Consider the following 27,376-nt stretch of genomic DNA (forward strand, 5'->3'; position numbering starts at 1 on the left):
CTATATGGTGTTTTTATAAACTGAAAGACACATCATGGTTGAAAAATGCGGCCAACCTCATTACTGAGCATTTTTACCTTGAAAGTGTAGCCTGCTGACGACAAGCTAAAAAAACACAAATTAGGCATTTTAGGTTTTATACAAAACAAACCTAAAGAACCAGTCCTGTCAGCCTGTGTGGTGGGGCTATCCTTACTTTTATTCGGAATTAGTTTACAGTTTAAACATGCATCACAGTGTTGTTTTTTTCTTTATTTTTAATTATCTTTTTTAATTGATTCAAGAAATGCTGATGTTTTTAGACCTGACTGATGCTTTTGACACCCTGGATCATGATTTCCTTGTATCACTTCTCGATAAAGAACTGTCCTCAAAGTCATATCTGGCAGACAGGAGTTTCTCGATTTTCTTAGTTGATATTCTTCCACTGCACCGCTGTTTACTAGTTCTGTTTTCATGTGCCCCCTGGGGACAAATGAAGTTTTCTGAATCTATCTGCTGCCTTTAGGGTCCATGTCAGATCTATTTTCATTGTTACGCAGACAACATATAAATTTGTTTGCCTGTAAAAAAAAAAAAGTATTGACTCAGTGTAGCCCTTGTTGGACTCAATAAACATTCAAACTTTGATGGATTACAACTTTCTCAATCTTAGTAAAAAATAAGATTGAAATTGTTTTTGAACAGGCTTTTTGGATGACCCCGAAGTCGCTTTTGTCCACTGGATTTATACAATGAATCTTGTGTAAAAAAAAAAACAACCTTGGAGTCTTTGGTAGCTCCTTTAAATTTAAGTGACAGATGTCAGTGGTCAAAACCAGCTTTCATCAAGATTATCCGAGGTGAAGGCCTGTCTCAGCCCAAAGACTCTGTTATCCCCACTGTTGTTACCATATGGTTAGACTGTTTTTTATCCTTTATATGTGGTCATAGAGCAGTCATCTCTTCTGCATCTGTATGGTACAAAGTGCAGCTGCTTGTCTTTTAACTGGAAAAAGAAGACATGATCACCTAAGTCCAGTATTCACCTCCCTCCATTGTCATTTTTTATTTGTTTTTAAGGTTTTTAAGGGGTTGTCACCACCTTATTTAGCAGACCTCTTACTTTAGCATTACCCAGTTAGAGCAGTTAGAATGAGGTGGACCAAACAGATGTATCTGTTACTTTTCATCATTTTGCATCTTCTTTTATTCATTTGTGTTTTAGTCTTAATCTTTTGCTTTCTATAGATTGCACAGTACTGCAGTTCAACTCGAGCTGTTTTCAAATGTCCTTTATACATGGAACAGGTACACACAGAGAGAGAGAGCTAGGGTATTACATCTCAGACATTTAAGGCAGAAATTGATCATTTCATTTGAGAAAAATGTCTAAATAGGTAACTTCGATGCAGAGAAACAATTTCTTAGTTCCTAGTAAATGACTTGAGAGGGACATAAAAGCTTCTGTGCTTAAGAAATATCTCTCAGATTAAAATCCTAACAGGCTGCATGTGTAATTGTTCTTCTCTGCCTTTTGCTCTCCTGTTGTCTACTCTGCCGACCAGCATGTGGAAAGAAAGAGTTCAAGATAAAGTAGATCACTCAGATTGGGGGAAATCATCATGTATAATTGCCACATCGTCCGTCTTATCTGATCTCGCAAGGCTGTTATTGTAATGAAACACCAGCGGAGATGAGCCAGGAAAGGTGAAAATTACACGGCATGAGCCATTCACGGCACAATCCATCCCTTCATTGCACTGGGTTTTCCACACAGTCAGTCCAGGAAGTATAGAGGGGCATGTGAGGGCTGGATGTGGGCTCGAGGAGGAAGGCAGGACAGCTGAGGTAACCACTCTGATAAGTGATGCATCTCGGCACTGCATTGTGCATTGTGCTTCGACATGACAACCCCATTGTGAAGCAGCACTGTGGAGTTGAGAAGCAACAAAGGATGATTACTTTCTGAGATTGAAAGGTCAGGTTCCAGGCTGCTGGATACTTTAAGGAGTGTGAATTACAGTGCATCTTCAAATGACTATAATTAGTGATGAATACATTATTATTTTTGGTCAGTTTTGCTTGACGAGGCCGAATCAGTCGCCTGCATACCTTTGGTGCACTCAGTGATTGCGCACTGTCATGGCTTTTGAAGACACACTCTGTTTTTATTTAATTGCAATCCTTTCATGTGCTACCATGGCATTAGGTATTGCAGTGCTTCATTTTATTTCTGAAACTGAAAGCTTCTGTCATTTACAAGTTTTACCTTCAAGTCAAAGTTAAAAGCTGACACATTTTAAGTTGCAAAAGCCATTTGATACATTTGAACTGTATTTCACAATCACTTTCTCCCAAAGTAAGGTCCAATGTCCAAATGTCCTCTAGAAACGTGGGTCTGGAACAGATGTCTGATGCATTTTTTGCATTCCAACTCAGATTAAATAAGGAATTAGCGGTTGAATGTAATGGAAAGTAACAGCAATGGTTTGAATTATGGTTTGGACTGAATGATGGGTATCACTCATGTGTTTTAAACTGAGGTCTGTTTACAGACACAACAAAGCTACATGTAAGACAAGCATCAGAGGCCTCTCATCCTGCCAAAAGCCATCCTTTAAATGGGATATAAAATAGTGTGTAAAGTAATTAGAGTTGATTTACTGGCTGTTTTACGGGACGTTCTCGTAGCTCCGCTGCGTACGTAATGACAGTTCACATCAGCTGTTTTGTTTTATGTCTTAGCTTGTTTCAGGCAGGAGGATGTCTTTTGTTTCATCCCTCACACTTTTTAGGAAGGTCATGATGCCAGAGCCACCGGTGCCCCTCTCCTCCAGGGCTGTGGGTGCTTTGCTGACCAACTCCACCTCTGAGCTCTGGCTCTGGTTGCGGAGTTGTCGGGCCTGGGCAGCAGGGACCGTGATGAAGCGGCTGACTACATTGATGTGGTAGCTGCGCATAGCCACCAGTTTTGTGACACAGTGATGAAAGGCCCGGTTCAGGCGATCGCAGGTCTGTTGCTGGACAAAACTCCTTAGAGAGGGGTGCAAAGAAATGTCCTGGATCAGCTGCTTGTGAGCAGGTGGCATGTAGTTCCTCATGCGGGTTAGAAAGGAACCTAAACGAAGGCAGTGTCATCACAGTGAATCCTCCATTTCCTGCATTGTTTTAATCATTTCATGGTTAAGTTGTGAGACATCTTACCACTATTTCCTTCATGACTGACTCCCAAAAGTTCATCAAAACAGTGCAGCAGACTGCTTTGTGCAGCACTCCCTCCTGAATACTCCATCGGCTCTGTCTGGACCCCTTCATACATCAGCCCATTGGGCATACAAGGGTTGTCTCTCCACCTATGCATGCACACATTGAAATGGTACATTGATCTGCATATAGATTTCAAAAACATTTTTTCACCTTACACATAAATCACTGATAACATGGTAGATTTTTATACCCAGACAGGTAGATCCTCATCTTGCCATAGAAGACTGCAGGATCCACGTACACTTAAGGAAAATAACAATCAAAATATTAGCATGCATTTTAACAACTGAACTTAAAACTTGCTTACAATTTAACTGAAATGCCTAAGTCACTACCTTGCATCAATTTCAGAGCATCAGTCATATCCTGTATCGATTGGCTGATGTCCTCCAGGGCTCTGGCCACAATCTCAGCATCACCACACTTCACACCATTGATCACAGTGGGAATGCTCTGCAACACAGGTACACAATGGCTTTGTCAGAAATTCCCTGAATTATTTCCACTTTTATAGTGATTTTTACATTTTTCAGCTCACAAGCAAGAGCAATTAATAATCTAACAAGTACATATAGTTGACTGGAGTTATTTTGAATACATCTTCACCCTCAGTCCAGGAACTGCTGCGAGCTCCACCAGAAGAGTGACCAGGAAGAATCCTCGGACACTCTCTCCACCTGGGAGGCTGACCAGCAACTCCAGGTTCCTGTGTGACACCAGTGAACCAATAAACCTTGTGTGCATCACAGTATTCGGGGACTATTATTTCGTGTAGGGGAATATATTTAAAATGTACTCACTCCATGTCAAAAGGCCTGCCGCAGGAAATAAACATGGAGAAGAAAGGGGACAGATTTATACTTGACATGCGTGTTATGAGGGCTGTGATCAAACCTCTACAGGAGTTTACCCGCCTCACCCCTTTGGATCTTTCTTCTTCCAATTAGCCAGTACTCCATCTGCATGGGTGAGGATTGGGGGAAATCCCAAGCGCTGTGACACCTCCCAGAATGGAACAGCCAGGCTACATGGTAGCATCTTAGAAGAACAAGATTAAAAATGGAAAATGATTCATTTTAAATGTATATTGTGGAGTAAACTGGCAGCAGTCATGGAGGGAGTTAAGGAGTCAATATTACAAAAAGAAAACCTGACAGTCCAGTTACCTCAACTGTGTCGTTCTCTCCCTCCTGCCAGACGTAAGCCATGGTCATCATGCTGAGGGCCAGGTGGGCCAGCCGTAACTCTCGGTGCTTCTGCAGAAACTCGCTGCTCAGCAGCGGCATCTGGACAGGAATATCAATTCTGAACCATGGCCCCGTAAACACAGTGAACTCTCCTTGTCAGTTTATTGTCCCCTTTTTACCTTGTTAACATGGGAGCGCAACTCATGAGAGTTCACAAGCTCTGGGATCCGCAGTGCAACATCCATCCATGGCTGGTAGTAAGGTGGAAGCTCTTCCTTTGAATTTGAAATTTCAGTAAAGGGTGCATCAATAGGAAAATACTCATCAACATGACAAATGAAATTAAAACACAGCTGTGCATTGATGTGATGGCTGAATTCTAAGGCTTGTATTTCATGTTGTTCTGCTGTATGAACAAGGTATAAACACAATGTGATACTGTAAACATGCGCTGCTTGTCTGAACAAAGTTCACAACACAAAGCAAGCATGATCAATGCCAAATTTGAGATTCTTTCAATCAATACCGCCAACTATAAGCTCACAGTTTTATAACAGCTACATTAGAGCACTACTTCTGTGTCTGTGTCTATATAAGAATCAGTAGCATTGTCAAATTCTAATTCCCGTTCTAAATAACACTCAAAGATTGTTGTTTTATGGTAGCCTGTATTTCTCTGTGATTGCCTGTGTAATCATAAAAAACAAAACAACTGCAGAAGAACATTTCCACCTACCAGAGGGTCAGGAAGGACGAAGCCGAGTTCCTCAGAGACATGGTAGGAGTCTAGAGAGAAAGGAGCTTTGGAGTCAGCAGATGCCATAGAGAAAATAACACAAAGCCAAAGACAGCAATGCTCATTCACTGAATGGTTCAGAGGAGACCCTAACCTGACTGGACTCTGACACAGACTTTAAAGCTGTCGTCAATGATTGCTTGCACAACATTAATCCCTGACTTCTACTGTTGTGCAATTCCAAGTAAAGTTCAGCAAATCAATACATAGCATCACTTTGTGAATCTCTCTGAAGAGAACTTAACATTTCTGTTGCTCCATGAGCATCCAAACGGAGAAAGGTTTTTAACAGTAACTATATTTTCAAGTTATAAGGAAAGGATGTAAAATAAGGATAAAGGAATAATGATATTTTACAGATGCAGAATGTCAAATTGACACATTTGTGAAATGTACAAAAACTGTGGAGAAAGAAAGACAGACAGTTTAAAGAAAAGTTGATTAATGATGAAAAATGTTCAATAAGTATAAAAAATTATAAAGACAGGTTAAAAAAAAAGATATACCAAAACTGTCTCCACTTCCACTCGGTGCTTTGCCCACATACTGACACCAAATCTCTTTATCTCAGCTATTGTTACATATTTTAATATGCTTTCTTTGCAAACATTTGTGTTTTAAATTTTGATTCACGTTTTTAAGACTCTTCTTATGCAAGTAGTCACCTTACAGTTACATAAGCTTCCATATAGTCTTTCTCTTATAATTAAATGATTGACTGCTAAAGAAGATTAACACTCAAACACAGTGGCTATAAAAACATGTAAGTTATTGTAAGTTTATATGATTTGTGTTTTCGTACATTCTTTCATTAGCAGTTCTTCCATTTGTTTTATTTCTGCTACCCTTTACTCTGTGCATAATTGCTCAGAATTAAAGAGACGGTAAAGGAAATTTAGACTGTCAGCCTCACCTGGTGGAGCAGACTGAACACTGCAGGAGTTCAAACTGACTAGTATACACTGTATATATGTAGAAAAACATGCAACTTTCCCAGCTCAGAAAAATTCAGTGCTGCAGAACACCAAAAAATAGTATTCACCTTGTGAATTGTCAATAGGGAATATTGAATAAAATGGAAAATAGCAGTAGGATAGAAATCTGTCCAAGCAGCACAATATGATCCCTGTTTAAATCAGCTTAACAAGTCGGAGCATTTATTTCGCAACAACTGCAGTACAGCTTTGGCATGAAAGCTTCATGAATTTTGCAAGTGTAAAGTTCAATTGTAATTTGATCCTCGTGGTCGTGGAATACAGTGAAGGAGTACAAACACTGGACTGCTTTGTTAGACTGCGTGATTTGAATGTTCAGAGCAACACAGAGAGAAGAAGGAAGAAGATAAGACATTTCTCCAGACTGTGGTTTATTGTGGATTTAAAGACTCTCAGAAACGGTTTCTTGGCTAGGGATGAAGTTAGTGCATTGCACAGGAGTGGAAACAAACGCTACTTCCTTCATGGTAAAGACTCTACCTCAGTAGGCCTTCCACCATCTGTGAACTATGGCTGTCGGTACCTGTGAGTGGTGAGTGGCTTTTTATTTGTCACACATGTAACTTACTAAATAAGGACTAAACTTACTAATATGAACTACTGCTGTGTTTGCGGCATATATATATATATATATATATATATATATATATACATATATACACACACATATATTGGTAAGGGTTTTCTAATCATCAGTTAGCCTTTCAACACCTTTAGCTAACACAATGTAGCATTAGAACACAGGAGTGATGGTTGCTGGAAATGTTCCTCTGTACCCCTATGGAGATATTCCATAAAAATCATTTCCAGCTAAAATAGTTATTTACCACATTAACAACATCTAAACTGCATTTCTGATTCATTTAATGTTATCTTCGAACTGCTTATCTTTCAAAACTGAGGACATTTCTCAGTGATTCCAGACTTTTGAACAGTAGTGTATGCAATTTACATGCATCAGATTTAACTTTGTAATAACTATAAAGTGACACTGACTATTTTCACAAAACTGGTGATGCATAGTGACTTAAACAGTCTGAATTTAGGAGTTAAATAATTACTAAAAGGTGCAACACTATGGGATTTTGGAAATATGCAAGAATGACTATAATGTAACTGTCAGGGGAGTACAACCCAGTTAACAATATTGCTTGGAATCTGTCAGTCAATTTAGTACATAGACTACATATAATCTTTATATACAGTCTATATTCTCACTGAATTTCCCTTCTGGGATGAATAAAGTGATTCTATTCTATGGTTTAGAACAATATAACTGAATGTATAATAAAAAAGACATGCAGTGTGCTGCAGTAAAGAGCAGCATAAAACACAGTTTAAGTGTCAAACTTGTAATTTAGCACCAACAAACAGGTGATTTTTTAATTTTACATAAAGTCCAGTTATTATCATTCATGCATTATTCTTTTTTACAGAGCTTTTAAATGATGTTTTGAGTCCAATCATACATCTTTGATCTTTCTGTGCCACTCATCTGCCATGCATGTGACCACTATATGCATGCATGCGCTTTGTACTGTACACACAGGCCTGTTAACCACCAGTCTAAACCAAGTGAAAGCAGTTTGCTGGATGGAGGCAGCTTTCTCCAGGCTGTTTAGGAGCTGTGGAATGAGATTTGTGCGACTTTAAAGTGGATCAGTGTTTTGTAATGAATGGGGGTTTTTTTCGTCTGTGCGCCTGCCTATTATTAGCTACGGAGGCCTTACAGTAAGTGGAGGTGGCTCCATGACGGTCAGGGCTGCAGCTCTGCAACGCACCAACAGACCTCAGATCAGCGCTCGTATTTTTGGCAATGCGGCCGGACTTATCGTCCTGATTCAGAGGACTTCTCCCGAAACACCTGCGGTCGGTCGGCTATTTTCGAGCTTCGTTCACCTTGCCTCGAAGATGAAGTTAAACGCGAGTTGCCGTCAGGTGCCAGCCGCATCCGATGGAGCCCTGCTTTCTATCGCGTTCATCGACCAACCCGATGCAGCACTTCCTTATGTTGCGGTAAGGAGCGCTGAATGAAAGAACTATATAGCGACAGGATCAAATCGTTATTTTTTAAAAATTCCTTATCGCTGCCCCCCCCCGCCTCTCTCTCGATGGACTCGGAGCCAGATAAACAGGCTCAGGAGTCAGTGACGGGGCGTTACATAACGCGTAATGCAGCAGAGCCTCATGACTAGTGTCTCGGTGGTGGAGGGACTGTTCGGTCCTTCTGGTAGGATATGCACAATTTTATCATCTTGTTATGGCTGATAACTGTTCCTGGAAGCTTAGCCAGTATTGATTTGAGATGATAGGCACTATATGGGGGTAGCCTATATAGGGTATCTGATAAAAAGATGATTAATTAATTCTGGAGTTGCGCAGTGTGGACTGTAACAGGAAAGGGCATATGAATGAGCAATATTAAAGGCGGTGTATCTGCACAGAGTCATACAGGCCCAGCCTAAGGTCAGACTGTCAGCTGTTTATATATGCCTTAGAAAACGAGGTGAGACTGAGCCTATGGGGATGCAGATTGTGCAGTCAATGAAAAGCAGATTTTATGAATGGCTACAACTGCAAGTGACCGTCAGGGGGGAAAAATCATAGTAACCCATGATAGTAATATTGAGAGCATTGTACCAAAATAGACAATCTTGCATGTAAGAGATGAATTTCTGATCCCGTCTTACAGAGGCAGTCCTTTGGAGACCGGGAGTGCTGCTTTATTTGGGACAGTTTTTGCTTGATGTTGTTCCTTTGAGGTGAAGGCAGACACACCAGGAGCAGCTGACCTCATTCGTGAGGACATATGTTAGAATTTAGAAATGAATGCTGATGATTTAAAGTGCAGCAGTGTTTGCGATCGGTGAAAATGGGGCAAAAAGCTCAAATGGAGGTCTGGTGTTTAAACATGTGAGCTGTGGATCTGTGAGGTGTGACTACAAGTTTGGGACGGCGGGCGTTCATTCAGAGTTTGATGTCCTGTGTGTTTGGTGGCACAAGTTGCAAATATATATTCATTTTAATGTGTTTGTGGACCTGAATAAAAGATCATTGTCAGTAGAACTCATGCTAGGATTGTCTGATGTTTGCTGTAACACACTGACATGACTACAGTTCCCTTGGAAACCAGTAGCTGATGTACCTAAACCATCAGCCACCATTTTCAAGAGACAGAAATAGTCTATTTACCTTTTCCCTCCATTTCATTTAATGAGGGTGTATGCATGAATGTATTAGGGCTGTGATTGGAGATATAAGCTTTAAGGATGCTATGCTTGGATTGTACTTAAGAAGCAAAAATGTGGAATCTTAAAATTCCAGATATGTAGAATTCTATCAGCCTTTTTAACCAATAACAGACAAAATTACACTAGAACTGTGTGTTTTTTCTTTACCTTTTAATTAAAGCTGGTTAAAATTATCTTTATTGACTCTTTTATTTTTCTGTATCAAGCTGTATCATATTTGCAGTACTAGCTTGTTGTAAACTCTGCTCTAAAGAATGTGCCCTCTTTTTGTTTGCTTGTCACTTTAATTTTTTTTTATATCAGTAACAAGGACAGGGAACTTGTGAATGGGCACAGTGAAGTCACGAGACCATCCATTGATAGCTCTGCAGGCAGAATGAGCAGTGCAGATGAAGTGTAGTCAGCGTCTGCACTGACCCGTGCTCATGGAGAGTTCAGGACGGTAGTTAAGAACTCCTGGTGCTGATGCAGCTTTCTCTGCGCATTTTTATGTTTTAATAGGTCCCAGTTGACAGATTCTGATATGGACTATGAGAGGCCAAACGTTGAAACTATCAAGTGTGTGGTGGTAGGAGACAATGCAGTTGGAAAGACCCGCCTTATCTGCGCCCGGGCCTGCAATGCCACTCTGACTCAGTATCAGCTGCTTGCCACACATGTGCCCACAGTCTGGGCAATTGACCAATACAGAGTATGCCAAGAGGTGAGTGTGAAAGCTCCTGCATGTTTTTACTAAATGCAAAAACAGTGCATTATTTGTAACTGTAAACTCAGAGTCATTATGATAATTTACAGAAACTGGTGGTTGCAATGTGTTTTCCTTGATTAGGTATTAGAGCGATCCAGAGATGTAGTGGATGACGTCAGTGTGTCCCTTCGGCTCTGGGATACTTTTGGAGACCATCATAAGGACAGGCGTTTTGCATATGGCAGGTGAGAAACTGTAAAATTCAGCAGTCATCTACCAGTACTTGTTCTCATCCTATCTGGGTTAAGAGACTTTGCCCTGCGGTTTTCTTTCAGGTCTGATGTTGTGGTACTATGCTTTTCAATCGCCAATCCCAACTCTCTATACCATGTGAAGACCATGTGGTACCCTGAGATCAAGCACTTCTGCCCCCGTGCTCCTGTCATCTTGGTCGGCTGTCAGCTGGACCTGCGCTATGCTGACCTGGAGGCTGTGAACAGGGCACGGAGGCCGTTAGCTAGGTACTGGAGCTTGTTTTTATATCTGTATATGCAAGATTTTCAAGTATGTCAGAGAAAGATCAGTCAGTTTGTTTTGAGATCTGTTTTACTCTTTTCTAGTTCCAGAATCGCCTTTATACCTTTTCTTGTTTTTCAGACCCATTAAATCCAACGAGATTCTTCCTCCAGAGAGAGGCCGGGAGGTGGCCAAAGAGCTGGGAGTGCCATATTATGAAACCAGTGTTGTTGCTCAATTTGGAGTCAAGGACGTCTTTGATAATGCTATCCGAGCTGCACTCATATCACGCCGCCACCTGCAGTTTTGGAAATCTCACCTAAGAAATGTTCAGCGGCCTCTCCTTCAGGCGCCCTTCCTGCCACCAAAACCTCCCCCACCTATAATCACTGTGCCTCCTCCCCCAACCACCACCGAGGAGCATCCAGTCGGTCTTCTGGAGGACCCACACTGTGCTGACGTCATCCTGGTCCTGCAGGAGCGACAGAAAATCTTTGCACACAAGATATACTTGGCGACATCGTCATCAAAGTTCTATGACCTCTTTATCATGGACACGCAAAACGAGGAGACCGAGAGGCCCATTCGTGCTCCTCTGTCCGGCCGAGAGCTGCTGATGCGTGCTGCTAGCTTTGACGTTTGTGAGAGCAGCGATGAAGGGGACAGGGCCAACCTGAGGGCCTGCACTAGTGACGGCACCTTGAAGGACTCTGAGGGGGGTCGACGGGGCCGACTGCTGTCCTCGTGGAGCCGAGCCTTCGTCAGCATCCAGGAGGAACTGGTAGATGACCCTCTAACATACAGCCCCAGGCCCATGACTGTAGTACACATGGACCAGTCCATGCAGCTCGGTCCTTTTCGTGCTGTACTTCGCTACCTGTATACTGGTCAGCTAGATGAGAATGAGAAAGAGCTAATGCACATTGCACATATTGCTGAGCTGCTGGAGGTCTTTGACCTGCGGATGATGGTGGCAAACATACTCAACAATGAAGCCTTCATGAACCAAGAAATCACCAAAGCCTTCCATGTACGGCGCACAAACAGAGTCAAAGAGTGCTTGGCCAAAGGCACTTTTTCTGGTGAGCTAAAATCAATATCTCATGTTTGCTCATGTGTTTGAAAAATACTGGATGCAGGTTTAAGCAAGGCATCTGACTGTTGTATTGCAGATGTAGTATTCAAGCTAGACGATGGAACGATCATGGCCCACAAGCCCTTACTCATCTCTAGCTGTGACTGGATGGCAGCTATGTTTGGTGGGCCTTTTGTGGAAAGCTGCACCAAAGAGGTGAGTGGAATACAGACTAAAATCAGCCCTGTATAAAACAGTGCTCAACATTTCCAGCAGCATTCTTACTGCCAGTGGATTCATAAAGCATTAAAAATTTAATTACATTATAATTACCCAAAGCACACGAGTGTAGCAGAGATCAATACATGTACTGACCCACGTAGAGCATCGATGGACTATGAGGTCTGTGAACTAAGTATAATTTAATTAGAGGATTCCAAATCTGTTGTAATACAATTAAGCTGGCTTCTCTGATCCAAACATATTGGAGTTCTCTGAGCTTTGTTACTTAGTTTTTCTACTTTGACAGAAAACAATACAAGTGAACAATAGTATGTTTTAAAGAAATAATAATTCTGCAGATAGTTTGCCATTTATAATGAGACACAATGAGATGGCAACTCTAAAGCTATTTTTAGCTTTAGATGTCCTGACCAATGATTAGCTTCGAGCCAGTTTCTGACACACAATGTTTTCACTTTTCTATTTCTATTGTTGCTGCTGCAACTAAAGAAGAACTAGAAATAAGTAGCAAAATCTAAAATAACTAACTTTATCCAATTCTGCTTTCATCACATCATGTAAATACAAAAGTAAAAAGCAGATTTCTTCTTGTTTTTCTCTTAAATACAAACCAGTTGAAGCCTTGAGCTCCTAGGTAATGACTGTGCAACATGTCCCTGTTTCTAAGGTGCTGTTCCCCAACACAACTCGCAGCTGTATGAGGGCTGTGCTAGAATATCTCTACACGGGGCGGTTTTGTTCTCGCCCTGACCTGGATGCAATGGAGCTTATTGTTCTTGCCAATCGTCTTTGTCTCCCCCACCTGGTTGCACTTACAGGTATTACATTTGGTATAGTTATTACCCTGTAAAATACAGGATTGCCTTACACAAAACCACTGTGCACATTTCCTACAGTGACGAGCTTCAATGTTTCTTTCAGAACTCTACACAGTAACAGTGTTGACGGAGGCAGCAATGATGGGGGCCGACATTGATGGAGATGTGCTGGTGTACTTGGATATGGCCCAGGTAGTGTGACCTGTCAGTCAACTGAAACAGGGACAGTTCTTAAAGCTCTTATTGAATTCTCTGGGCTTACTGCTCTGGAGGCTGAAATAACCTTCACACCCAGTAGGTGGGGCCAAAGAAACTATTTTAGACTGCAAATGGACGGCAATAGATCTGGAACAGTGGGCATCTACAATGTTGGAGTCAGGCTCACCATTTTAGTTCACTTCTTGTTGTCTTTTTCCTTTAGCTCAATCTTATCAGTTTTATTTGTAAGGACAGATGAACTAGCAGGCAAAGACCACATGTTCATTTTGCAAAAGGCTTTCTTTGGTAATGTTCATCATTCCGTCCATTAGCTATAAGTGTCTTAGGTGCCACTAGGAAAAGGCTGGGCACACCCTTGAGAGGTCAACAGTCCATCACAGGGATAAAACAAAGAGACAGACATCCACACATGCTCACATTCATGGCCACTTAGAGCTGCCAATTTTCATCACAGAAGCACAAAAATTTAAATGAAATAAGAAAGAGTATTCTCTGAGGAAAATATGTGTGATTGCTGAAAACAGCCAAAATATCGCAATGCGAAGATGGGGACCTTGACAGAGCTGCTGACTGCCATGACTCATGCCAAAGATGCAAAACGTCCAAATGTGAATTGTTGTAAAGGAGTTGTAATATTTGATTACACCCCCAAAACTAAAATATTTAAGACATACACAGACTGAATTAGACTGGATTTTTGCCCTTTTAGAAGCTGAACTACGTGTTTCAGCATATTGAAGTAGCAGCCATTAGTATTCAGCAACAGCAGCCTCTGGTAGCAAAACTGTGTGAAACTTGGCGGTCTTATCTGGAGTCTTAGGCTGTACCCTTGACCCCAGTTTGATATAATTTCAATGAAGCATTCAAAAGATATAGCTGGCATAGTGTGTATCAAGCTTTATGATGATGAAAACTGTAGAATAGGGAGGTAAAAGTAATTCATAAGATGCAGTTTCATAAAAAAAACCAACAACACAATGACAGTAGTAGTGTCATGGTAAAAATTTGCATGGCGTGTGTCGTCCTCACACCATCGTCCGCCTTCGATATGAGCAAGGCCATTTCTCAACACATGGTGGCACTATTGCTACCAGTTTTGAGATGTTTATCATTTTATTAGTGTGATTGCTTTCAGTAATCACATGACGTTTGAGTGGAAAGAGTCTCAAGGCCCAGTGGTGCCCTGAGTCCAGTGGCACCAAAAGAGTTAATACGGCCCCGAACTTGTCAATCTAAAATATACTTGGTCACCTTCAGCTGTACTTTCTCAGTTGCCATAATAATCCCTGCATGCTAAAATTAGAATGCTGATGCTAGCATGCTGTTTTTAGCCTTTAATTTAGATGTAAAGGAAAAATGTATGTAACTATTGAGACTCTGACCACACAGATGTAAACTTGACGGTCTGAATGTGAGGTCAACTGAAAAAAACACTATACTTATTTATAAGTTACAGTGTTTTTTACTGTCAGTCCTGCGTATCTAGCTCAAATTAGGAGATATTTACATTCAAAGTGACACCATTATTTCCATGTATGAAACATACCACTTACAGAAATGACAATGCATTTTTCCGTTGACAGTTCCATGGTGCCCAACAGCTCACTGGTTGGTGTCTTCACCACATCTGCACCAACTACAACAGTGTCTGCCGCAAATTTCCCAGAGACATGAAGGCCAAGTCTACAGGTAACATACATGTGATGTGCTGGCATATTAACAATCTTTAATTCGCCGCTTTGGACGCTTCAGGTCATGAAGACTTGAGTCTTGAGTAGCCTGTTAGAGCCTGGCATGGACTTTAAATAGAGCTGGTCGATTAAAATGAAATAGGTAAAAGCAAATTAAACTCAGTGGTCAAATTTCACTTCAGACTTTATGTAGTCAAGCACTCTTAAAATTAATAGTTGCTTCCTGCTCTGTGCTGTTTAGATCAATAATACAAAAAGACAATTGTACTATCTAGCTCAGGTTGCCTTTTTTAACACAATACAGCATTCTGTCATTGTATTGTGGTGTGCAATTATGGAGAAGTGGGCTATTGAAAACAGATTTATGAAACTCCTACATGGCATTCTTTAAATCTCAAAACTATTACAGAGAACCAAGAGTACTTTGAGAAACATCGCTGGCCACCTGTGTGGTACCTGAAAGAAGATGACCACTACCAAAGAGCACGCAAGGAGCGTGACAAGGAGGACTACCTGTACCAGAGACGACAATGTAAACGCAAGTGGCTCTTCTGGAACCTTCCATCCTCTCCTAACTCGAACTCTCCTTCCTCTGGCTCATCTGCTGTCATCTGACAAAGTGGTGCGGGCAGGTCCACTCTGGAGCGCTTCAGTGTGGATGTAAGTTGTAAAAGATACGATTGAAGATAAGCACTGCTTGCTAGGTACGCCCCGATTATTCAGGCACACAGTTTCTCCTCCTGTTTGTTTGCCTCTGCAGTCAAACAACACTCCAGGTTTGCAAGGTCAGCTCAATCTGGCGTTCAAAGTAATGAGTTTTGTTCCTTAGATTTTCAGCTTGGTATACATGAGACTCAGACCTCAGTGATATAAACCCTACTGACAAATGGCACAGTGTAACTGGCGCAAATATCAACTCATACGGATTGTTGTACGTTCCATCATCTGAGTTTTAACTTTAAAAAAATAGGACTCTGCTGGCACAGAACTTTCCACTTGTGGTGATAATTATTAACAGTTAACCTGAACTGATAACCAAGTGCTGCTTATCAGCTGCAACAACCAGCAATCCAACACAGAACTCAAGTCTCAGAGATATGACACTTTGCCCTTAAGTGTTTGTACAATCTACCAAACTCTGTGTACAGTATGATCTCATCAACAGGATGTAACAATAGCATGGCCTGCCCGGAGTCAGTTGTTAAAGTCATTCATTCCGACCATGCTTATTATGATCATATATGCATAAATGAAAAATACTGGCAATTTCTACTCCCGTTTATTTTTGTACAGTCACTCTGTTTTTGAATGTTTGTGTTCAGCGGGCACAGCTAAAAGTGATGTGAGCCTGGACACACTCAGCATTTGCATATTGTGATCTTGTGATTTGTGGCCTCTTGTCACAAAAGGGCTTTAGTTTACATGAATACATTCAGTGTCCTGAGACACAGGAGATCCCAAATCAATAAAAAAAAATCTGTATTTTCTGTAAAATGCCAGCAAAAACAAACCAGATCCCTATTATTTTCTGTGTTGTTTGATTAGGCTTGTTAGCACACATGTTTTTCTGAGTTCTTCAGTTTGAATGGTTCCATCATCTTGATTACTGTCCCACTGGAAAGCAACACAAAATACATCCCAGAAACTCAATAGCAGCATCTCCACAGCTGAAGCGACCACATGGACGTTACCATCCCTCTGTGACTGTCACGTCACTGGTGGTGATTTGGCCTTTAGAGATTGATCTCAGTTGATCAAATGATGCCCCCAACTATCTGCAGTCGACTAGGAAAGACTTATACATGCAGGAGGTTTCCTCATGCCTGGGTGAAGTCATCCATACTCCTCTACACACCTCAAGCACTTTCTGGACTCTTCTCCACAGAGACACACACAAGAACCTCCAGTAGCAGCATCGTGGTGAAAGACAGGAAGACGTCATGGCATGCTGAAGCAGATTTTAAAAAAGGAACTGGAGATGATACGAGACCAGGTTATTTAATATGCTCCCAAAAGCGTTCTGAAGAGGTTTAGATCAAATCATTTTTCTTGATTTGTTTTGCACACCTCACATGTTCAAGATTGTCATCTACTTGTGTACTTGATTATAGGATGAGCTGCAGCATTGTTTGGATGTATGCTGCTCAGTGAAGGAGGGTAGTATTGTAAATTGTATGAAATATCAGATGCACTGCAAGTAACTTGCATCACTTTATTGTGCTGTTACCTAATATTGTGCACTGCAGGCAGTGAGCAGAATCCTACAGTATTACTACGTAATACATATACTGAATATAGACTTGACTTATCCAACTTGCATTTAGTTACTGTGCAGCTACAAACTGTTGTTGAAAATACCTGAATACTCATTGTGCTGACCTCCAGTTACATCTATTATATACTGTAGTATACTTGCAAATTACAGGCAGTTCAAATAAACAGTTGACTAATAGTAAAATAGGAACACAGTGCAAAGTAGACACATACTCATATAAATGACATTATAAAGATGTGTGGTACATCCATAAAACATGCTTTGTTGTCAAAAGAGTACATTCTGATTGCAGCATTTGCTTTTGTAGCATATGTTAGAGAGGCTTGCTTAAATCCTGTATATGATTGATTCTTCTTTTCAGCACCATTTTTTGATTAGGCAGACATGTAGAGCCCAACAAACAGCGTATAATGATTACGTGGTTTGAATCAATTCAGTGACAGAAAAAACTATTTCTTGCTTGTATTAATGCCTGATCTAATAACTACACTGCATGAGCAGGGCTTACCAGAATAGGCTACATTTATATTTTTCATAATTTAAAATGTAAGACGTAGATAAGTGGTGGTGCTGGTGCTCTCAGCAGTAGCTTTAAATTGATCTCAATTACATCAAATTGTCTATTGCTAATTACATGTAGGAACTGTCAATTTAAATATCTTAATTGTCAGACTTTAGGATAGATGAAAGATTGTACTCTTTTAGAGACAGCTTTATCCAAATTCTGAATGTTTTGATTAATTACTACATAGTGTCCAGTACACACAAAATACAGTTTAGTCTTACAGGTTCACAGCAGGAAAGTCTGTGTTACTATAATTTGCCTTGGTGGTGTGGCTGATAAAGCTCATAGACATGCATTTCATTCCTCAGTGCATTGCATTTCTCAGTGAATTTTCTGCTGATGTTTTGCATTAAGAACACCTCATGCCTTAATGTACAGTGTACTGTAGTGTATGGTATTGAATGTAAAGTAGTGTTACTGTGGTCACTAGTTTGTTTCCTATATCTTAAGCTGCCATGGTGCTCTCTAGGCTGTGTGTGTATTTGTAAGTGTACCTAATCCATCACTTGGATGTAAAGCAATCAGTCGGTGAGTAATTCGAAGAGTTCGATGAGTATACTTTAGTTTGAACACTGTTAAGGGTTTATGTGCTTTTAAAGCGGAAATACAAAACTAATTAAAGACTCTGACATCAAGGCCACACCAGACTAATGACGAACCATCAAATTGTGACATTAATCATGAAATGAATGCAGGGATTTCAAATTTGTTTCATTATTTTAAAGTTTCTTTATGGCAACGAGCTCCAATTTTTGAGTCTGCATAGTTACGAAATGCTGCAACAGTGTGGAAATGGGAAGTTAGTAACTCAAACATGTAAATATATACTGTGTGATGACTTCTGCAATTCAAACTTGACATAGCAATTGATACAAGCTATTGCATAGTTTAACATATATACTGTTTTGTACTATGCATATTGAAATGTCTGACTTTGAAACTACAAACTTGCACTGCTTTGTAGCACCATGTACTATTCAAATTGCATTAGAGGGTATTGCAACATCATTAGATAAGCAGACAACATCAGGTAGAAAAAACAAAGAAAAAAGAAAAAAATATTAGATTATAAATTACAAAGAAGTTGTCACTGGGGCCCTTTTCCATATGTTTGGGTGCTAATATCACAGCTGCAGAGAAGCACAAACCAAAGGGAGCTTTAGCAGCACCAGGAATATATTATATGCTGCACAATCACTACTGCATAGTTTAAGAGGCCTTGTTCAGAAATGATTGAAAATTAAATTAAAAAGATAATAAGAGAAAAGAAAAAAAAACTTGAATGTTTTCTCAGTGTTCAAAGCCTGGGCGACATTTTCCTTAGTCACCAGGTATTTTTGTTCTCAAGAGCTGTTTTTATTGTTTAGGAGCTGTAAATCTGAAATTCTGTAGCATGTGTTCTTGAAAATGTGTAAATAATATTTACTAAATAAACAAGGAGCAACATGTGCAGTTTGGGTACCACAACAGTCTCTTTTTTTTAAGAAGTTGTGTCATATGAAACTTGTGCAGCCTCATACGTCAGTAGGATAATTTATAAGAAGAAGAAGAAGACGTCAGTAGGATTCTGTACTGCGCAGGTGCGGCAACAGCAAGAAGTAGAAGAAGAAACCTGCAGACAGACACAAGTAGGCAACATCTGAAACATGGTAAAGTTACTGATAAATAAGCGTCGTTACTGAAATGCTACTTACCATAACTGCAGCCTGTATGTAGTGTTAGTTTGCCGTCTATCTGCACGGATACTTGATAAGTTAAACCGTGTCGGCATCTTAAAGGTGATACACTATAAATATAAACAAGCTACAGCAACTGAAGGCTAAATTTATGCTAATGTTCGTGCTTCACAACAGTTTAAATTACATTTCAGGCGCGATTCAAGTTAGAGTTACGTTTAAGCAGATTTCTGTTTGTTTTCATGGAACAAATAACACAAAATAAAGACATGAAAGTTGTGTTTGTGCCACAGAAACAGACTTAAAGTCTAAGTATAGAAACATATTAGCATTTTTTCCCACAGTAACGCGTGACCTCATCGGATAAAATGCAAATTAACGCGAGATTAGATTTTGTAATCTGCCAGTGCCACTAATGTACTTTAAATAACGCCAGATAGCACTTTTATGTAAACCAGAATGTGCAGTGCTGCTGATGTGGCATCTCTTCCAGCAGATACAGGTAAGGTCAGGTGTGTAAATGAACTCTGATTGGCTGAGATTGCACAGCAGATAAAATGTAATAATTAGGAGTGGCTTGACAATGACCAAAATGTAATCAGACCTTGAGGTGGCACAGAATTGTGAAAAGCCGAGTAAAAATATACCTAGTTCAAGTGAAGCTCAAACTATCTGTCAGACTATTAATTTATTTAATAGATAAGAATATCCAGCAGCCAGATGTTCAATCACTGTTAACATTCCAGCTTTTCTCGGGTAAAGGAAAGCAACAGAAAACCAGTGTTTTTTTGGTTTAGGGAAGTTATTTTTGCTTAGATAATTAACAAACAAAGGGTTAGTTAATAAAAATGGGCCTGTGGGTGTTGTTTATTAAGAGAAAGAAAAAAAATCCATAAAGAAGGCTAAGAGTACTCCAACTTGCTTGGTAAACTACAAAATAAAGCAATAACATTTCCCAACCAAATTAAGAACCAAAGGTGGCTGCCCTGCTCTCTTAGTGTACTTAGAAAAGTGAATCCAGCCAAACAGGTTCCTTGTTACACAAATCACAGGGTTCTGAGCATCAGCTACTGAATACAGAAAAACCCAAGGCTGCTAGCAAATGTGACATTATTATAAAGAACACAGAAGGGCCAGGGGTACAGGGTGGAGCTGCTCACTTTAAATCACACCAAGAACGACAGGTTGGTGGTGCACTTACAAACCCAGGTGTAGAGACTGCTGCAGCTCGACTGGAGCACAGGACTAGGCAGCAGACAGATCAGTCACAAGGAAGGAGAGGAACAAGGGCAGGACCACCAGACCAGTCAGCCAGGATGACCGGTAGGATGTGGAGAAAGCCCATATAATCAGTTTACATATACGAAGCAGGGTCAGGAAGGATATAGGCCATAACAACCACTTACTTATTTTAGTCAATCAAAAATGCGATATGATGTCCCCCGCTGTAGCTTATGACAGTATAAAGTTACTTGCTATTCCTGTTAAGTCCAACAAAACTAGATTTTTGAGGCTGATACAGATAATAATAATAATGAGTATAAAAATCTAAAATCAGTATTTTGGCTAATATTCTTTATATATATGTTAGAGCTACAGTGAAAACAGAAAATGCTGAAGTCATTGTTTATTACGTTACTTTCCATCAGTGTGTTTCACAAAGCTGCGTACTGTTAAGACAAAGCCTGGTGCTCTTCTAAAATTACTCCAAGCAACTTTTTCTGCATGATGTTCTGCAGTAAAACGTTTTGTACCTGTGATAAGCCAGTAGCAGTTGATAAAATCAGCTGACTGATTTATCAGTAGGACAGTTTTCTCAGTCCTTTATGAACACTCAGCATCACTCTAATTTTAATAACAAACAAACATCGAGATGTGACAAAGTATTCGACAGATTTCAGACAATACAAATAATTGTTGGTTACAGTTCAGCAGCATGTTACGGCTTTAATTAAAAGCACCTCCGTGACAGAACGTTCCATTATTAGCTGGAAAACATGTTTTTTGTTTGTGTTTTTGTTTATTTGCTGCTCAAGAGCTATACTGCTTGACAGATGAAGGACATGTAACTGCCACTGAACTGTCATTCATTACAAGTGAAACGCAGCGTCAAATATTGTGACACCCTTGTAAATCTGTCAGTGTAGACAGGCCTCATTTGATCTTGACTGTCACAGTGTACTTCACTGTTTTCAGTTCGACTGCAGCGTAGAACAATGTTGTTTGAGTCTGCCAGTGCAATGCTGAACTTTGGAGCATTTCCTCAAGACAGCTACTTGTTATAAATGACAGATTATTCTCCAACCAAATGCTGTTATTCTGCAGGCTGGACTGGCACCCTTTGTGGTCTTATGTGTCTTCATTTTGGGTGCAACACAACAGACCCTGAACACTCAGGATGCTTCTTTCTGTCAGTAAGTAGCCCATAATGTTTCATTAACAGATGCAATGATATATTAAACATGGCAGTAATATGAAAAAAAGAGAACAATAAGAACCAGAGCTTCCTTTTCTCACAAAATGTTGTACTACGCATATTTTGCTCGTGCCTTTTGAAACAAGCTGGCTGCGTTTATCTCAGGATCTGTTCACTTTGTAGTACAGGAAATAATACAAAACATGTGGAATGAGTTTCATCTTTTGTCTCTTCAATAAAGTGGTGGGCTGGAAGTAATCTATCCAGAACTGGACATCGACAAATGTCTCATAATTCCAAAGGACAGGAACCTTAGAGAGAAAGTCAGTACAGTTTGGAAAGCTCCACAGATTTACTTCTCCAGAGCACAGCAGGTAAGAGATACGTGTGTATGTAAATGTATATGTATCTGTCAGTGTGTTATGTTGTGTATGGGATGTCAGAATAAGGAATTAGTCCAACTACTACTGCTGACTGACTGTCATCTCATCCAACAGGTACAGGTGAGGTCACGCTTCACATTTATTTAACAAATTAATGTTTGCTATACCTCAGAGAAGGAGGTGGGGATTATGATTTATGGTGTATGGGGATGTTTTAGCTTTACACTGTCTGTGAAATGTTGTCTTTGTGTACACAGTGTTCATTTGGAAATGTGCAAATGCTTACTTTTAACACTAGAGTGCAGTAATGGATAAAATAAGTTGCACGTAAACCCCAGTATAGCAAGTCTTGGGTTAGTATCACAAGAAACAAAATACTAACAACACTGCTAAATGATAAGCATGTATTGATAATTCAGATGCCAGCCAACTATCCAGTTTTAAGTATCTAAGTCAACAGCTCTAATGTGCATTACCTGCACTACTTTTTGATTCACTGTAGTGTTCTTAGTCGCCAAAGGGTGGTGCTAGCACCTCATACTTGGCGGTTGTGTTTAAACAAAGGTTATGTTGTATCTACACTTATAGTTTATACTACACAGAATGTCAAATAACATAGATTGCTAAGTTGGTAACACGGATTGGTGTCCGTAATTCACTAACAAGTGAGTATTGATTCTTAAAAAAAAAGTAAAAAAATCACAGAATGAAGCTGCAGACTATAAATCTCCATCCTTGTCAGTTACAGTTATTAGACTACGGTGCAGCGGACAGCAAACAAAGCTGTGCATGCTTCAGAAAATTTGTGTAAGAAACAATATCCATGTGTCAACAAAGTTTGAGAACTTTACTCAACCTTAAAATAGCAGCCCTGAGACAAAACAGAACGACACAAATTGTTTATTAGTTATAATTATTTTATTTAAATGATTTTGTTGGATTCATAATAATGCCAAGCTTTTTAAATTTAAATTTTTGGTGTAGCGTTAAAATTTTGGATCATTCTGATAAAAAGAGTAAGGATGTTATTTCCAGATGATAATAATGATAACGGGAACATTGGAAATGCTTGTAAGAAGAACAGAACATTAACAGTAAAGCCCTTTAAATACATTTTTGTGCCACATGACCTGAAAAAGCTTTGAATATGCATTGACAGTACATAGAATTAGTCTTAAATGTCATGTTGTATTATTATAAAATACTCAATTTTAAAAATTCCTTCAGAGGATCTATTTAGTTTATTTAGTTTTATATCATTGGGCCATCATCTGTGTAGGTTTATTGTTGAGCGGCAGACTGAAAGAGATACACGTCCCCATCCACAGAAACCCTGTTGAAAATCCTCCATCTGTAAATTGAAAACTTAAATTGAAAGCCACCTCGATTTAGGAGCTAGTTTATGAATTCCAGAGCTAAGCAGTCTGGCTTGAACATGATCTATTGCCCTTCTCTTGCCCAAACTCCATTTGATCTATGGTCGTATTATCTATAATGCTGTCTTACATGATTCTCTTTTATGGCCAGAATCAGTGTCAGACAGCAAAACAGATTACATGTTAGATTAAATCAATACAAACTTTGTTTACTGGGCTTTGAAATGTAATTCTCCATTTCTCCTGACACTTATGTAAACACACACTATTGAAGGCTCAGATCGTTGCCCGTGGTTCTGTGGTTGGTCTGCTGGTCCACCACGCTTTCTGTCACCGTGCCATTCTTCCAGCGCTGCTGCTATTCTCTGCCACTCAGCCCTTGTACCCAATAGCAGGAATACAGAATAGTGGCCGCTCAAATCCACCCACTGTAACACCCACTTCATTACTGGGACGGGATGCATGCCTGCTGAGTAATTGTAATGGAACACAATGGGCAGTAGTCCCATAAACCTGCCTCTAAATACGTGCTCATGACCAAAAACAAAAGCAAAGGGCCACAGAAACTGCAGACTACTCTGTCCAAACTTCAGAGCTACTACTCACCACATGAACTTATGTGTTATAAAAACCTGGCATGTGTGTTAATGAAGCATTTTTAGAAAGCCTAATTACACTCAGAAGCCTCAAAAGCATCTACAGTTTGATGTGAGTGGGATATGTATTGGCATATGAGACCAAAGTATAACAACATGGCTTGATTACAGTTACAGTCTAATAAGTGAAGGTAGCGCAAAGTGTTAATTACCACTGGACCAAAGGAGACAACACAGACCAAGAAGCATTTAAGGATAGTGTTTGTGTTTTGAGGACAATGCACAATACAGCTATGTTTAGATTTCTGTTACACTAAATGACATTCTTTGAAACCCCATTTAAATGGTTTATACCCAGACAGAGCACAAATGATCACTATCTCTGCTTAAAATGAGACATGCAACTTTTCTTGACTGCAATCCTAGTTGTAATATACAAAATTACATAGTATAAAGACCTTATAATTAGGGTCTTTGTGGAAATTAGGGGCATTACTTCAGTCGAAAAACCTTGCTTCTTGCCCCAGTCTCAACAGAAACATCTGTGTGTGAAAGGTAGCAATCAAATGACAGGCAGAAGGCAAAGATATTTGACATATACAGTGTAGGAATGACAATAAGCTTTCTTAATTATTTGTTGACCCCTGGGAGAGGGAGACATTAGGAGCAGTTTTTGCCCTTGTAAATTACATGCTGGGCAGGTTTCGCATGAGAGTCAGTACTGTGCTCTCACAGCAGCCTTCCTGGTTGTTAAGCCAAGACGTATTTTTGAGCTCCATTGACACCTGGCAATGTAAAGTGTCTTAAAGCATGATCAGAAGCAAGTAACCAAAAATGTAGCAGGAAACAGCTTCTTTTAGTCACACAAGATAAATGTGTTGTTGTTGAAATATATGAATGACATTTGTGTGCTGCAGAGGTCTGGCAGTCAGCTGAGTAGTGAAGGGTAATTTTTCCAGCATGGCCATTGTAAAATTCACTTTATGACAACATTCTGCTACTTGTTTTAAGTAACTTTGTGTTTCTGTATACAGTTAAGCATTGTCAAAATAATTAATCAGCATCTTGTCCTGGTAGACCTTCAGCTTTTACATTTGCTGCAAAAGCCGAAATGTTTTGTAAGAATTTTGTTTCACAGAAAGTAAACTCCTTCCCTTCTCTTTAAAGAACCTGTAAACTTGTCTGAAGGACTTTAAACCTTTGAAATAACGTTGTGTCTGCTGAAAAGAATAAAGGGAAAAGAAAAAAGAATTTACTGAATGTAAAGGATTGAAAGCCCTGTATATATTTGGTAGGTCATCCAAGTGTGCATTTGTCACATCATTTAAGCAGATAGCATCTTCACAAACTTTTTGTTGAATTGAGTCTTTCATGCACATTTTTAAAAACCTGATTTTATTGATTTTAGTTTGAATATTTTTTATTTCTTGCCATACCAACAACACATAGTCTCAAATGTTTTTTAAATAACTAATTAAGTTCTATATTTTCAAGGCTCTCATGTGCATCCATATAAGCACAGTTATGTTTGATTCCTCACCCGAAATCACTGACATTAATGTAGGCTGCACATTATTTAAAATACTTATTTTAGTCTTTATTTTGATGGTCATCTTTCATTGATGTAGTTGGTGTAAACAACACAGACCACAGCACAGCTATCTTTACCACGTAGTTACTCCAAAATTGGAGACAGTTTTGGAGTTGTTGTTTTCTTTCTTTTTTTTTAGCAAGGACCATAGCCACAGGGCACATTCTTAGACATGGGGGATTTCAAAGCCTTGTTTTTGGGTAGACATTTCTTGCATCTGGTGGATGGAATGAGGGTTTAAACCATTACTGCGATTAGAGCTGCCTCACTATGATCTCTTGAGCTTGCTTACTGCTGCTAATAGCTGTTTCCTCTCTATTTCTCTCTATCTTTTTCTTTTTCGCTTTCTCTCTCTCCGTGAATGATTTTTATGCTTTGCTAAAACATGTGGGGGCGTTGAGAGAGGATTTAAATGCAACGATCCCCCTCCTCTTTTTTTTTTGGTGAATCTCAGTGTTCTTTTCTGCAAGCCTCTGATGACGACAGGGCAGCTTTAAGCCTGGCAGTGCCCACGGCAGGCTGCCGTCTCAGCGCTGCCCACTCTCCTCTGTGTTGGCATGCTGGAGAAAGCGAGGGTGGGGTTCCTCTCTAACAGACCCTGTCATTCCTAGGAAAGCCTACATGTCCACCCATGCAGGATTCCTGATAGGTCTTCATGTTGGGGATGTAAGAGCACGGAGATAAGTATTTGATTTTCAGTAGGTGATGGTCTTCATTCGGCAAAGAGTCACGCACGTATGTTTAGAGGAATGGACAAGGCGTTTATTTGAACCTTTATATGACGGCGAGGGTCAAAAAGTGAAACATGTACCATAATATCCATCTAATTGCATATTCAGTGTCATCAGGTGGGTGTTTTTGGCTCTGCTGGATTAAATCAGCGCGTTTGGCTGGGATTCAGAGAGTTTATTTCCTTAGCTAATGTTCCTCTTTGTCATTATAACACCCTGTTAAGCTGACCCGTATCCCGCTCCATTCAGTCATTGCCCGTTACTACACAACATATATGATTCATGCAAGCTTCCGAAGAGGAAAGAATTACAACCTTCTGCTACTCGGAGCGCTGGATTGATTATGCATATTCATTGCAATGAACAGAAGCAATAAACCTCTGCCACCTTTTCACACAAAAGAAGAATAATTTGAACCTTGTGTGTGGCATACGGACCACAGGTGCAAACAGAGGCAGTCGTACTGACTGCTGCATCACAAGGTTGAAGTTTTGCCCTCATTTGACAGAATTGCATGCGCAAATGTCTTACACAAGTGAGATTGTTCCTGACGCATTTAAATCTTATAACCAGTATTTTTATATTTTGTTGCTTTCACCTCCTTTTTCCTGTTTTCTGCTTTCCTCTGCATACCCCTGCTTTCACTTGTTTAATGACAGTATGTTTTGTTTTTTGAGCTACCCTTTTGTACCCTGTTGATGCAGTAGCATAGCATTCTTTCACCTGACATTTGGTCTAGGAGCGTAGGCAGGAGTACTTTTACTCTTTGGCCGTGAGTAAAATATGATTTCAATTACCATGAAAATGTATTGTATTATCAATGGGAGGATAAGAAAAGATTAAGGAAGCTCTGCGATGCTCTTACAAATGACAATGGTCCGGTTTCTATGCAAGCAGCAGTATTGGAGAAAATGACAGATTTTCACAGTTTGACAAAAGCTCTGAGAAAAGGAGGTGGTTCAAAATGTAAAGCCGACTCGACAAACCCCGATATGTATAAGATGAGGTTATTGGCTTTAATACACAGGAACTTTTGTTT

The 27,376-nt window shown here is 39.8% G+C and overlaps 3 protein-coding genes across 6 annotated transcripts in view; 2 read left to right on the forward strand and 1 right to left on the reverse strand.

The window, feature by feature from the left end:
- Positions 1-1,157: 1,157 nt before the first annotated feature.
- ido1 (indoleamine 2,3-dioxygenase 1) lies at positions 1,158-5,466 on the reverse strand. 2 transcript variants are annotated; one of them, XM_022200846.2, is made up of 11 exons: positions 5,173-5,462; positions 4,616-4,711; positions 4,416-4,535; positions 4,169-4,287; positions 4,050-4,064; positions 3,856-3,955; positions 3,585-3,702; positions 3,440-3,491; positions 3,187-3,335; positions 2,769-3,100; positions 1,158-1,911 (listed from the first exon to the last, which is right to left on the reverse strand). In XM_022200846.2, exons 1-11 carry the CDS (start codon positions 5,257-5,259, stop codon positions 1,735-1,737), a joined length of 1,365 nt encoding a protein of 454 aa, XP_022056538.2. In that variant the 5' UTR covers positions 5,260-5,462; the 3' UTR covers positions 1,158-1,734. The 2 variants fall into 2 exon arrangements, with proteins under 2 accessions (XP_022056538.2, XP_022056539.1); XM_022200847.2 differs by lacking the exon at positions 1,158-1,911 and having other exon boundaries at positions 2,073-3,100; positions 5,173-5,466.
- Positions 5,467-7,729: 2,263 nt separating this feature from the next.
- On the forward strand, positions 7,730-19,020 carry LOC110955733 (rho-related BTB domain-containing protein 2). 2 transcript variants are annotated; one of them, XM_022200842.2, is made up of 10 exons: positions 7,730-8,243; positions 9,980-10,181; positions 10,308-10,411; positions 10,502-10,687; positions 10,824-11,764; positions 11,855-11,973; positions 12,668-12,818; positions 12,922-13,010; positions 14,621-14,726; positions 15,138-19,020. In XM_022200842.2, the coding sequence occupies exons 1-10, from the start codon at positions 8,182-8,184 to the stop codon at positions 15,341-15,343; spliced, it is 2,166 nt and encodes a 721-aa protein (XP_022056534.1). In that variant the 5' UTR covers positions 7,730-8,181; the 3' UTR covers positions 15,344-19,020. The 2 variants fall into 2 exon arrangements, with proteins under 2 accessions (XP_022056534.1, XP_022056537.1); XM_022200845.2 differs by lacking the exon at positions 7,730-8,243 and adding an exon at positions 8,316-8,457.
- A 99-nt stretch (positions 19,021-19,119) lies between these two features.
- LOC110955732 (phosphatidylethanolamine-binding protein 4) overlaps positions 19,120-27,376 on the forward strand; it is a 55,949-nt gene continuing 47,692 nt past the window's right edge. The window contains exons 1-3 of one of the 2 annotated variants that reach the window (XM_051950527.1): positions 19,120-19,217; positions 21,570-21,658; positions 21,902-22,034. In XM_051950527.1, coding sequence (XP_051806487.1) covers positions 19,215-19,217; positions 21,570-21,658; positions 21,902-22,034 — 225 coding nt within the window. In that variant the 5' untranslated portion in view covers positions 19,120-19,214. The remainder of the gene's footprint in view (positions 19,218-21,569; positions 21,659-21,901; positions 22,035-27,376) is intronic. The other variant, XM_022200841.2, reaches the window with a different exon arrangement.

The sequence above is a fragment of the Acanthochromis polyacanthus genome, chromosome 7, assembly GCF_021347895.1.
Source record: "Acanthochromis polyacanthus isolate Apoly-LR-REF ecotype Palm Island chromosome 7, KAUST_Apoly_ChrSc, whole genome shotgun sequence".
Classification (NCBI taxonomy): Eukaryota; Metazoa; Chordata; class Actinopteri; family Pomacentridae; genus Acanthochromis; species Acanthochromis polyacanthus.